The sequence below is a fragment of the Callorhinus ursinus genome, unplaced genomic scaffold, assembly GCF_003265705.2.
Source record: "Callorhinus ursinus isolate GAN/ISIS: 27379988/994484 unplaced genomic scaffold, GSC_fseal_2.0 scaffold12, whole genome shotgun sequence".
NCBI lineage: Eukaryota > Metazoa > Chordata > Mammalia > Carnivora > Otariidae > Callorhinus > Callorhinus ursinus.
In genome coordinates this window covers 68050918-68062345 of record NW_027397074.1, presented here as the reverse complement: position 1 = coordinate 68062345, position 11428 = coordinate 68050918, and the positions used below count along the sequence as shown (strand labels likewise).

At 56.9% G+C, this 11428-nt stretch overlaps 1 protein-coding gene across 4 annotated transcripts in view; it reads left to right on the top strand.

Moving 5' to 3' along the window:
• Positions 1-1837: 1837 nt before the first annotated feature.
• Positions 1838-11428, top strand: part of IMPDH1 (inosine monophosphate dehydrogenase 1) — a 16044-nt gene continuing 6453 nt past the window's right edge. The window contains exons 1-7 of one of the 4 annotated variants that reach the window (XM_073899163.1): positions 1838-2090; positions 5691-5789; positions 7931-7979; positions 10402-10503; positions 10609-10683; positions 10943-11149; positions 11283-11370. In XM_073899163.1, the coding sequence (XP_073755264.1) occupies positions 1915-2090; positions 5691-5789; positions 7931-7979; positions 10402-10503; positions 10609-10683; positions 10943-11149; positions 11283-11370 (796 nt within the window). In that variant the 5' untranslated portion in view covers positions 1838-1914. Of the gene's footprint in view, positions 2091-5687; positions 5790-7930; positions 7980-10401; positions 10504-10608; positions 10684-10942; positions 11150-11282; positions 11371-11428 lie in introns of all 4 variants that reach the window. The other 3 variants (XM_073899162.1, XM_025865655.2, XM_025865654.2) reach the window with 3 other exon arrangements.

The window sequence follows — 11428 nt, the reverse complement described above, 5'->3', positions numbered from 1 at the left end:
GAGTGATTATATAAGAAGTAAGAAGTCCATATCTGGACTTAGGCTCACGAATAGCCAGTTCTAGTCCTCTTTGATATATTACTGCTCCTTTCTACAGTCATAAACCTGTGTGTTGGCTCTTTCTGTGAAAAGAATGATTAGTTCATGATTAGGGACCAGAAAAACGACTGTATCATTGCATACAGTTTAGATCAGTCTACCCTTGTCTCTCTGAGAGATCTGCAGGGCCATGGAAATAATCTTGTTATACAAAATTGTCTTAGTCCCTTTGGGCTGCTATAACAAAAATACCATAGACTAGGTGGCTTAAACAACAGTTTAAGGATGCCTGGTTAGACATCTGCCTTCAGCTCAGGTCATGATCCCAGGGACCTGGGATGGAGTCTCCGTATTGTATCGTATCGCTTCGCATCAGGCTCCTTGCTCAGCGGGAAGCCTGCTTCTCCCCCTGCCTGTCTCTCCCCCTGCTTGTGCTCTCTCTCTCTGACAAATAAATAAATAAAATCTTTAAAACAACAACAACAACAGTTTATTTCTCACAGTTTGGAGGCCGAGAAGTCCAAGATCAAGGCACTGGCAGATCTGATGTCTGGTGAGAACTTTTTGTTCTCGTTCAGAGATGCTGTGTCCTTTTGTGGCAGGAGGGGTTGGGGCGCTCATTGGGGTCTCTTTTATAAGGGCACTAATCCCATGACCTAATCACCTCCCAAAGGTCCCACCTCTGGATACCATCACAATGAGGATTAGGTTTCAATATATGATTTTTGAGGGGACACAAACATTCAGTCAATAGCAAAAATATTGTCTATAATGGCATTCATGGTAACAAGATTTCATGTGTAGCCAAGAGTCAGAGACACTGTGTTTTAATCCTAAATCTGGGGAGTGGGTGTGTACATGTATAGGAAAAGATAGCAGACAGGATAAAATGCAAGATCCTACCACTGCATACATTCAATTTCCTTTGTGAAATGGTTGCTGAAAAGTCTGATCTATAACTCTGCCTTCTTGAAACACATCTTAACTCCCCTAGTCATTCAGTGTTTACCATTTGCTCCCTCGGATTGTCAGATTTTTAAAAACTATACAGTATAAGAATTGTCAAGTGTTTATTTCCTATCTACTCTGTCTCCTCAAAGAAATTGCCTGAAGGCAAGGACTCTTTTCTTTGCCATCTTTGAGAGGCAATCGCTCGATCATTGTTGACAAGAATAATAACAGTGGTGAAAGCGGAAAAGTTATGCCTTCTAGCCAGTAAATGAACAAGTTTGAGTGCCTGTGTGCTCAGCCCCACTACCTGGTTATGGGGTACCCCAAAAGAGGGCAGACAAGGCCCTTTTCCTTAAGGAGCCTGCAGCCTTATCTGTTCCTTCCTCAGGTGGCAGTTAAAAGCTGAGGAGACCGATTTTCCTACAGTCTAAGGGAGTCTATTGAATAGGTAAAACGGGGGCAGTAGGCAAAGGGAGATGGATTTTCTCCCCGGCCTATCTTGTCCTGGTTGAGGTAGGCCTGCGGCTGGCCCGTAGGAGGCGCTCCAAAGGACCATTCCATCGGTGTTCGGAGACGCTCGGCTCCCTCCCTCTTCTGGTTTTCCTCAGAAGGAGCCAGGAGAAACTGGAAGGTCTAGACGGAGGGGAAGGTGATGGGGCGGGGGGTTCCTCTGCAGTTCCACCTCCATCCTCCTGCTATCCCCTCACTGACCCGGGGCGGGAGACACAGGGCTGAGTCCGAACACCCGCTTCCCGGGCTGGGCGGAGCGCGCTGCCTGGGCCGAGCCTCCCTCCCCCTAGATGCCCCGCCCCTCAGGCCCCGCCCCTTCCCCGGCCCCCGACTGGGCTGCGCTCACTCCCCTGCCGGGGCCCGGGGAGCCTCCAGGCGGAGAGGCTCCCGCCCGCCCTGAGCAGCGGCCTCCGCATGGAGGGGCCGCTAGCTCCACTAGCGGGGTCGGGGCCGCTCCCGCCACCGCCGCCGCTGAGGGGAGGCGGAGCCGCCGCTGTTCCGGAGCCCGGAGCCCGGCAACACCCCGGACACGAGACGGCGGCGCAGCGGTACAGCGCTCGTCTGCTGCAGGCGGGCTATGAGCCCGAGAGGTGACGCCCAGGGCAGAGCGCGCGGGGCGCATCCGGGGCGGGCGCGGCGGCTCCGGGAACCCGGCGGCGCTGCGGGGGTGGGGAAGGGCAGGGCCGGCACCCTTGCCCTCTAACCGCCTCAGCCCCTAACTTCCTGAAACCGGGCGCAGACGCCACGCACCTGGCTTTGGTTGGGGGATGCAAGCAGGCGCTGTGCAAAGGGTTAGGTGCTGCGCCGCATATGGGAGCGGGTCAGAAAAACGCTTCCTAAAATCTTAGCCCTGTATCAGACTTCGGTTACACACCCGACGATACCTGTCCAAGTGGCTCCAACTGCTGGGGTGGAAACAGTGCCTGTTGGAGTCCCTGTCCAACTTTGTTTACTCCTCCTTTAGCTGTTTCCGCCTAGAACTATCTCCAGAGTCTTACTGGCAGGTGTAGGTGTCCAGATGGATGCTTCCTCAGAGCCGGGTGAGGACGCTGCCCCCGCCTCACCATTCACTGAGGTCCGATGAGGCTGCCAGTGGAGGTCACCTCAGGGTTTCTCCTAAGATTCAGGACGCCCTCCTGCCCTTAGCCTGCTGGGGTCTGTGAGAGTCACTGGAGGAAGAGTGGGGGTGTTGAGCTGGGCCCCAGGGGTACTGGCTGAAAAGGAGACAGTGGCTAATCTCTGGATTGTATCACAGCTTGAAATGCAATCCCGCTGTCCTTCCGGTCCAGAGGCTTTGGGCTTCTTTCTCTGCTCCATCTGTTGGTGCTCAGCAGCTTGGGGAGGTGACCTGAAAGCTGGGTTTGGGGGGGTGGTCTGGGGGAATTAGCCCTGCAGCTCTGCACAGGGGCTGGTGGCTTATGTAAGAACTTTTAAAGGCTTAAGGGGCTGCTGGGTGAAGCCTGCCCCCCCCCCCCCCCCCCCCGCCCTGGCAGGCTGCCTTTCTAGAATTACTCAGGTTGGGAAAGCCCTGTCCTTCCTCCCAACCTAGAAATCTAGCTCCTGGGGCCCAGGGTCCAGGGCAATAGGGAGAGGCCAGATGAGGTGAGGGAGCAGGCTGGGGTCCTTGGGGGCTTGATGGAGGCAGTGCCTTGGTTACACAGGTATTGCACAAGTATCATTTCAGAGCTCAGGCTGGGGCCACGAAGGAGCATTCCTTCTCCAGATTGTACTTCTGCACAAAGGAGCCATCCTCACCCCAGTCTTCGAAGAACCTGTGTCAAACCTGAGCCCCAGCCAGGTGGTGTAATGAGACTCCAAGCCTGCTGGCTAGACCTCCATCAGCTATCACTGGCTTTGAGCTGTAGGAAGACAGAGATGCATGAGAAATCCTGGGTCCTGGGTTTGAGGCTAGTGTTATTGTTCTCTGGCTTGAACTTGGGCAAGCAAGCCGTGTTCCTTGTTCCAGCTCAACAATGCCAATGTTTTTGTTACCTCTTCTCCCCGTCCCCACCCTCCCCTCAAAAGTGTTTTGAAATCTTGTCCCTTCAAATGGCCCCAGACCAGACAGAGACGTCTGGCTGCCCGCCTGGGCACTATTCCCCCACTACTTTGAAGAAGGTGCTTAGGCCTGCACCTCTGCCCTATGGCCTTCACAGCTGCTAGGCGGGGAGCCTCAGGGGACCAACAGCCCTTCCTCATGCTGAGGAGGCCCACTGGTTGCCTCGGTGTCTCCTCCCCATGGAGGAAGCAGCTGGGGGAAGATCAGGAAGAGGGAGGAGGAAAGCCACGGGGATGGATTAACAGTCTCTGGAAAAGGACAGCCTAACCCAGGGCTGAGCCCAGAAGCTTAGAGTAATGAGGAGCCCTGACAGGTCAGAGCTGGAGGTGGCGTGGGGCAGCAGGAGGAGGGGCGTAGGGCCATAAGTTCTGTCATCACTGGGAAAGTGACCCTCCCCATAACTCAGCCTGGCAGCCTCCTCCCCTGGGTCCAAGTTCTAGGCTGGGGCAGATGTCACATTAATTTCATTTGAGATGGCAGAATCCAGCTGCTGTCCTGTGCCCCAGCTCTGGTGGAACCCTGAATAGTACCCTACCCATTTCTGACCCATTCTGTAGGGGATAGTGCCCCGGGGCAGGTCCCTTGGAGATCTGGAGGGACCACAGGAGCAGCCTGTGTTCTTTGCCTGCAGTGCCATTCCGGTCCCATCCTACTGCTACGAAGGTGCCCCCGGAGCAGCTCTGGGTGACCAGGCTCCATTCTCTGGATGGTCTCATTGCTCTGCCTCCAGGTGGCCAGTGAGAGGTCCCAGTGCTGTGCCCCTCAGGATACCCTCACTCCCCCATATGGTGGTCTGTGATGTTCCCATCTCTCACAGTCAGAGGAAAGAGGGCACTGGACGTCGGAGTCTCCTCCAGCACTCTTTACAGGCCTCATCACCCTAGCTCTGTGGGAAGGTCCCCCTCCCCTCTGCACACAGATGGAACAGTCTGTATTTTCCTGGCAGGGTCCTGGGGTGTCACTGGGGGAGGCTGGGCATCCCAGGGAGCCTCCCCTGGGCCTGGCTGCTACCAAACTGCTGAGAGGTAAACAAATGCAGCCTCCCAGGGCTGGGGGGGTCGGGGGAGGACGGAGCACCACAGCCAGCCAGCCAGCCAGCCACCTTACCAGGAAGACTGTGTCCTTGCCCTGCCCTTCTCCCCCCTTACCAAGAAGTGAGTTGTGGGGACCACAGGAGGAGAAGGGAGGAGTTTGGGGGTGGGGGGATCCGCTCTCTAGCTTTTGGTCAGAGAGTAGCATTAGCAGTTCTGGTCACACAGAGGGAAGGGTCTGTCCCCTGCCACCCCGCCTCTCCTCATGTGAATCAATTTGCTACCAAATCTTAGTGCCCCCATGTAGAAATCTGGGTCCACAAACCTTTCCTCTCTGGGGTTGACACCCCCATGATTATACATTGCTTTCTGAGCTGGGGACAGGGATGTGGGACCGAAGCACTGGCTCAGGAAGCCAAGGCAGTACCCATCCTCCCTTGCTTTCTGAACTGAAGGTTTTGCATCTGTAAAGTGGGCCTACCTAATAGTTGGCAGCTAATGGACTGAAGAGTAAATGTGATCACTTCTGAAAAATGCCTTGTAAACTGCAGAGGGCTTCAGGGCCTCCCAAAGGTCAGGGAATGTCATTGTTGAGAGTGCCTGCCCCCTAGGCACGATGCTGGGGGAGATGGGAGCCTCGCCGCTGGGCGGGTACAACCACAAACTCCAGTATGTTGGGGAGCTGTGAGCCCACACCAGTTCCTCAGGGCTCCAAGTCCCTGTCAGAGTCTGGCCCTTGGTCTTGGGTAAAGGCAAACCGTGTTAGAGGTATCCCCGGGGTGTGGAATAGGGCAAGGGGAGACGGGGCCCGGATGGCTGGGGGAGCCCAGACTGGGGCCACCCAGGTTGGAAGTGAACCTGGGGGCGAGCTGCGGGGAGCCGGGGGGGGGAGGGGGGGGCCTGGGGGGGGGGGGGGGCCGGGAGGAGAGGGCGGTGCCCCGGGCCCGCCTCGCCGCTGCCGCAGCCCCCGCCCCCGGCCCGCCTGGCCCGCGGCGGCAGCGTGGCCGCCGCGCGGCGTCAGCACAGCCGCGGCGACAGCAGCCACAGCAGCGGGGCGGCCCGCGCGGGTGTTTATGTCGGGTCGCGGTGTCTCCCAGCAGCATGGCGGACTACCTGATCAGCGGCGGCACCGGCTACGTGCCCGAGGATGGGCTCACCGCGCAGCAGCTCTTCGCCAACGCCGACGGCCTCACCTACAAGTAAGCGCCCGGGGGCCTCGGCCCCACCTCAGTGCACCCACCCGCGCGCCGCGATCCCCCGGCCCCGGCCCTGCACGTGCACCGTTCCCCCCTCGGACGCCCGCGTTCTCCGGCCCCGATTCGAGTGACTTGGGGTGGGGGTGGGGGGTTGGGCGAAGGAAGGAAGGAGGCCCGCGCTGAGAACAGACGGACGTGGCACAGCGACATCGCGGGCCCTCGGTGCCATGCCCCGTTTGTGGTCGGATCCGGGTTCGGCCTGCCCCCTTCCTCCTCTCGTGGGCATCTTGGCCCCATGGAGGGGCCTTGGGGCGTGTGGGAACTGAAGATGTGGGAGTTATGGAGAGACTTTTTCCAGACCTTGGTCCAGAACACCCTCTCGCTCCCAGCTCACATGCGGGCAGAAGGGACCCTGGAGCCCAGCTAAGGCAGCTGCTTGGGTGTTGCCTCCAGGAGAGGCCCAGCTGGGCAGTTGGGATGGCTCCTTTTTCCCACCGACCTGTCCAGCCTTCCTTCCACTTGTGCCCTGCCTGCCTGCAGGTTAGCACTAGTGCTCCCCTGGGCATGGGTGTTCTGTGACTGCCACCCCAAGCCCACCCCACATGGGATTTTGGAGGAGGATGAGACCTCTCTGTTTGCCTCTGGCTTAGTTTGCTTTTCCACGGGCCCTGGGCCAGTTGTCCTGCGGGCTGCAGGCCTGGCACTAGCTCACCTCCTGGCTGCAGGACTGTGTCCATGCCAGGAAAGAGCATCAAAACCTGGGACTGGGAGGAGTGGGGATGCTGGTAAATCAGAAGCACCCCTGCCCTGTCTCCTGCCAGTCCCTGCCCTCGCCTGTAAGCATTCCTCCTTGGCAGGCAGTTTCCCTAGCCACCAGGATTCCCAGTCATTCCTGAGTGGCACGCTTGCCTGGCCGTAGCTGGGGTGTGTGGGCCAGGTGAGGGATGTGGATAATGCTGAGAGAATGTCCAGGGACCCAGACTCTAGCGTTTCTCCTCCTGCCTCTTGGTGAGCTACACAGGCCTCTTCACTGTACAGAGGGCTGCCAAGGGGGCCAAGGCAGTTAGGGTTCTTTATTTGTTTGGGGGTCTTTGATGAAGGGGGAGAAAGTATCTCTTTGATATATTGTTCACTGGCGTCTTCTAGGAAAACCCACTAGGGAAATTCCTAGGAGTTTCTCTAGGTCTGGGGCAGGTTAAAGACCCCACCCCTCCGATCCACCCTGGAGCTTTTCCTTCCTGCACTGGGGTGCCTGCTGCTTTGCTTAGTCCGGTTGGGAGTGTTCCTGAAGTATGGAGCATTTGCTTTTGGGTGTGTCTGTCAAGGCCCTGTGACTTCAGGCAGATCGAGCCCATGGGGCCCCCGGGCTATGGCACTCTACTCTGCCATACCCCTGCAGGCCTACACTCGACTTCTGGAGATTGCTGTGACCGTGGCCCACCCTAGTGTGGGCAGCCCCCAGTGTTGGGAGGTGCCACGCTTTGACCAGGGCCCTGGTGTCCTGGTCCTAAGAGCTGTGAAGCCCCCTTCCTCCCCTTTCCCATCCCAGGCCATGTCTGTGGGTTGTCCCAGTCCAGCTGGAGTGGAGTGCCTGCTCTGTCCGAACATGCCCCATGCTCAGCCCCCTGGGGTCCCTCCATGCTGTTCTGAACCCCGTGTGATTCAGCAGCCCCGGCCCTGGGCTGTGCAGCTTGTCCTGTGCTTTGTGGTGTTCATGCCATGCTGCACTACTAAATGGTTTTTGGGTTCATTCCGTGTTTGCTGACTGTCTCCCCCTATCAAGATGGAGAAGTGTTCAAGGGCAGGCACTGTATGGCTCCGTGTGTCATTACAGGAACTTCTATGTCCCTCCATAACTCTGAGCCCTGAAGGCAATGGACATTTGGGGCCAACCGCCTTGGTGGCGCCCCAGGTCCACAGACCTTCCGCTGGCTTTGGCTCTAGGTCTCTGGGCTGGAGTCAGCAAGATGCTAGTGGGGGGCTTGAGGGGGTGCTTCAGCCCTGACCAGGGAACAGCCAGGATCAGAGGGCTCCAGTCTCTGCCCCTCTTCCCACCCCCATGCTGCCTCCCCTAGGCATGGCAGGCCCTGCCCCTTTTGGGAACCCCTCCCCACCCAGTAACACTCACTTTTCTGTCTTCACAGCGACTTCCTGATTCTCCCAGGATTCATAGACTTCATAGCTGATGAGGTGGTGAGTACCTCTTCTGCTGACCTGGGGGGGGAGAGGGACCAGGTATGTGGTAGAAGAGGCTGGCTTCTTGCTCAAGGGCAGGGTGTGGGAGAGACTTTTCTTGGGCATGTAGCCTTTATTGCTGCCAGAGAAACTGGCACAGTGCAGTGGGTCATGTCTAATGGGGCAAAGGCAGCTGTGGGGATTCGGGGGTATGCTGAGCAGTGGGCCTGGCACAGGATGGGAGGGCTGTCACCGACAGATCCTGCAGCGAGGTTCAAAAAGGCCCTGGGAGGGGATGGGCATGGGGATGGGCATGGGGATGGCAGCCCTCTTACCATAGACGGGAAGGATTAGATTTTGTCTGAAATGCTGAACAAGGAGATGACAGGAGCCAGTGCAATTCTGGAGACTTTGGATGAGGTGGACACACTTGCTTGTGGATCCGTAATGCACAGGAATTGGCAAGAGGATTTGAAAGAATTAGATTTTGGACAAATACAAGGAAACACGGTGCCTCGCTTTATTGGAGGGGCTCAGCAATGAGCCAAGTGAATGAACAATGTTCTTTACACAATTAAGACAAGCGCATAGAAGCCAAGGGGTAAGTGCTGACGAGTATAAGTCATTTCATGGAAAAGTTAGATTCTTCTTTTTTTTTTTTCTTTAAGATTTTACTTATTTGTCAGAGAGACGGCGAGAGAAGAGCACAAGCAGGGGGAGCGGCAGGCAGAGGGAGAGGGAGAAGCAGGCTCCCTGCTGAGCAGGGAGCCCGATGCGGGACTCGATCCCAGGACCCTGGGATCATGACCTGAGCCGAAGGCAGCCGCTTAACCCACTGAGCCACCCAGGCGCCCCAAGTTAGATTATTTTATGATGAATTCATGCACATTAAAGAAATAGTTTCCTTTGTTGCTGTTACTGATGTTTATTCAGGTCTGAACCTCAAGAAAGACCAAAGGCCCCAGTGTGCCTGGATCACTCTTGTATCGGGGAGACTCCTGTCCAGCCTGTGTAGCCAGTGCTGATGAGGACAGATTTTTAGGGGAAAATTTGGGCTATTCTGGATCTGTACCTTATGATGGCAAGCAGGATGTCTTGGTTCAGCTGTGCAGCTTAACAAAGTTTACCAGGCCCTCTGGCTTTGTGCTAGACCCTGGGCAGGTGTGAGGAAGAAGGGGAAAGAAAAGTCCCCTCCCGGCTATCAAGGGTCTCCCTGTCCTGTGGCCTAGGTCAGGAAGGCTGTGTGGCTCCTCTCCTGTGGTATGATGGGAGAGGAGAAGGTGGAGTTCTCTAGACTGCAGGGCCATGGTTCTGAACCAGGGTCTGTGAGATGGACTTCAGGGGCCTACGAATCTCCAAAAATTCTATACCAAAGTCTGTGAGTGCTTTGGAGGCTAGGATCCACAAGCTGTTGGCCTGAATCTCGGAGGCAGATTCCTCCCCAATGTGTATGTGCAGCCCTGACCTCTCCCCTGAGTGGCAGACCCTTGGTTCCCTCCTTTCCTGGAGGCCTGATAGACTCCTTCCTGTGCCTTCTCCTCCTAGTCACAGCCTCTCCTGCCTGGCCCTGTCCAGCAGCCTCCTTGGTGGCGTCCCTGCCTCAGGCCTTGTCACGTAGAGTCCATTCTCTACATCAGAGCCTGAGCGACCTCTTTAAAACATAAAGCAGAGGCGCCTGGGTGGCTCAGTCGTTAAGCGTCTGCCTTCGGCTCAGGTCATGATCCCAGGGTCCTGGGATCGAGCCCTGCATCGGGCTCCCTGCTCCTCCCTCTCCCACTCCCCCTGCTTGTGTTCCTTCTCTCGCTGTCTCTCTCTCTGTCAAATAAATAAAATCTTAAAAAAAAAAAGTCTATAAAACATAAAACAGAGCATGTCTGTCCTCTGCCTGAGACCCTCCAGTGGCTTCTCCTCCTAGCATCGAATCCAAGTTCCTCTCCGTGGCCTTCAAGGCTACACATCCTCACTGCCCACCCACCCCCCTGCGTGCCTCTTGCCCCTTAGCCTCTGCCTGCCCCCCCTCTTCCACTGTGCTAGCCTTTTTCTGTCTTAAATACACCTCAGGAAGACTGAGAACAGAGGCCAGGTTCACACACACAGCTCCCTCTGCCTGCAGCAACAGTCCCTCAGACTGACTTGATTGGTTCTCACTTGTCACGCCCCAAGAGAGAGGCTTTCCCTGACCACCGCGTCCTTCTTCCTGTGGTTGCTTGGATTTGTTGTCTTTCTCTGGAGCCTTTATCCTGACTGAAATAATCTCTTACACGTTTTTTGTGTTTGTCATCTTTCTTTCCAAGTAGAGTGTAACCTCCAGGGCCCTTACCTGCCTTGTCCACTGCTGTATCTGCAGGCCTGTCCTGGTGCCGGGAACCCATAGGAGCTCAGTAAATGTTTGTTGAGTGAACGGTAAAACTCTTCACATACACCATGCCTCTCTTCTCAGGACCTGACTTCAGCCCTGACGCGGAAGATCACCCTGAAGACGCCGCTGATCTCCTCCCCAATGGACACTGTGACGGAAGCCGACATGGCCATTGCCATGGCTGTGAGTCAGGCACTGGGGTGAGGGTGGGGGGCTGGATTCAGAAGTGGGGTTCGCAGAGCGAGAGGGTTGGCCCCTGGCACTGATCCTCTTTCCCTTCCACCCCAGCTGATGGGCGGTATTGGTTTCATTCACCACAACTGCACCCCGGAGTTCCAGGCCAATGAGGTGCGGAAGGTCAAGGCAAGTACCAGGCCTGTCCCCAGAAACAAGATGCGGCCTGGCCGCCCCCTCCTTTGCCATCCCTGCAGGCTGGTGCATCCCCTGGCTGACTCCTGTGGGGTCTTGTCCGCCATTCTCCACACTGGGGACACAGGGCCCAGCCCTCATTTGCCCACCGGCCCCTCTCCCCATTGAGAGCCCTGCCTCCTCTGTGGCATGGCTGACTGCACACCACCTCCGGCCTTCTTCCAGCCTTTTCCTTCCCCGTCTCCACCCACAGAAATTTGAACAGGGCTTCATCACAGACCCCGTGGTGCTAAGCCCCTCGCATACCGTGGGCGACGTGTTGGAGGCCAAGATTCGGCATGGCTTTTCCGGCATCCCCATCACGGAGACAGGCACCATGGGCAGCAAGCTGGTGGGCATCGTGACCTCCCGAGACATTGACTTTCTTGCCGAGAAGGACCACACCACCCTCCTTAGTGAGGTATGTGCAGGGCAGAGGGAGGACCACACATCCTGGGGCCTCAGGCTGGTGCCTGTGACCAGGGACCAGAGGGAGGCCTGGCTCCCTTCTCTCTCACCTGCCAACCTGCAGGCAAATGTCCCTGGCTCCACAGGTGATGACTCTGCGGAATGAGCTGGTGGTGGCTCCAGCGGGCGTAACGTTGAAAGAGGCGAATGAGATCCTGCAGCGCAGCAAGAAAGGTGCCTGGGCCCCCAGTACCCCCTGGGAGTGGGCAGAAAGCCCAAGGCCCCCCAGTCT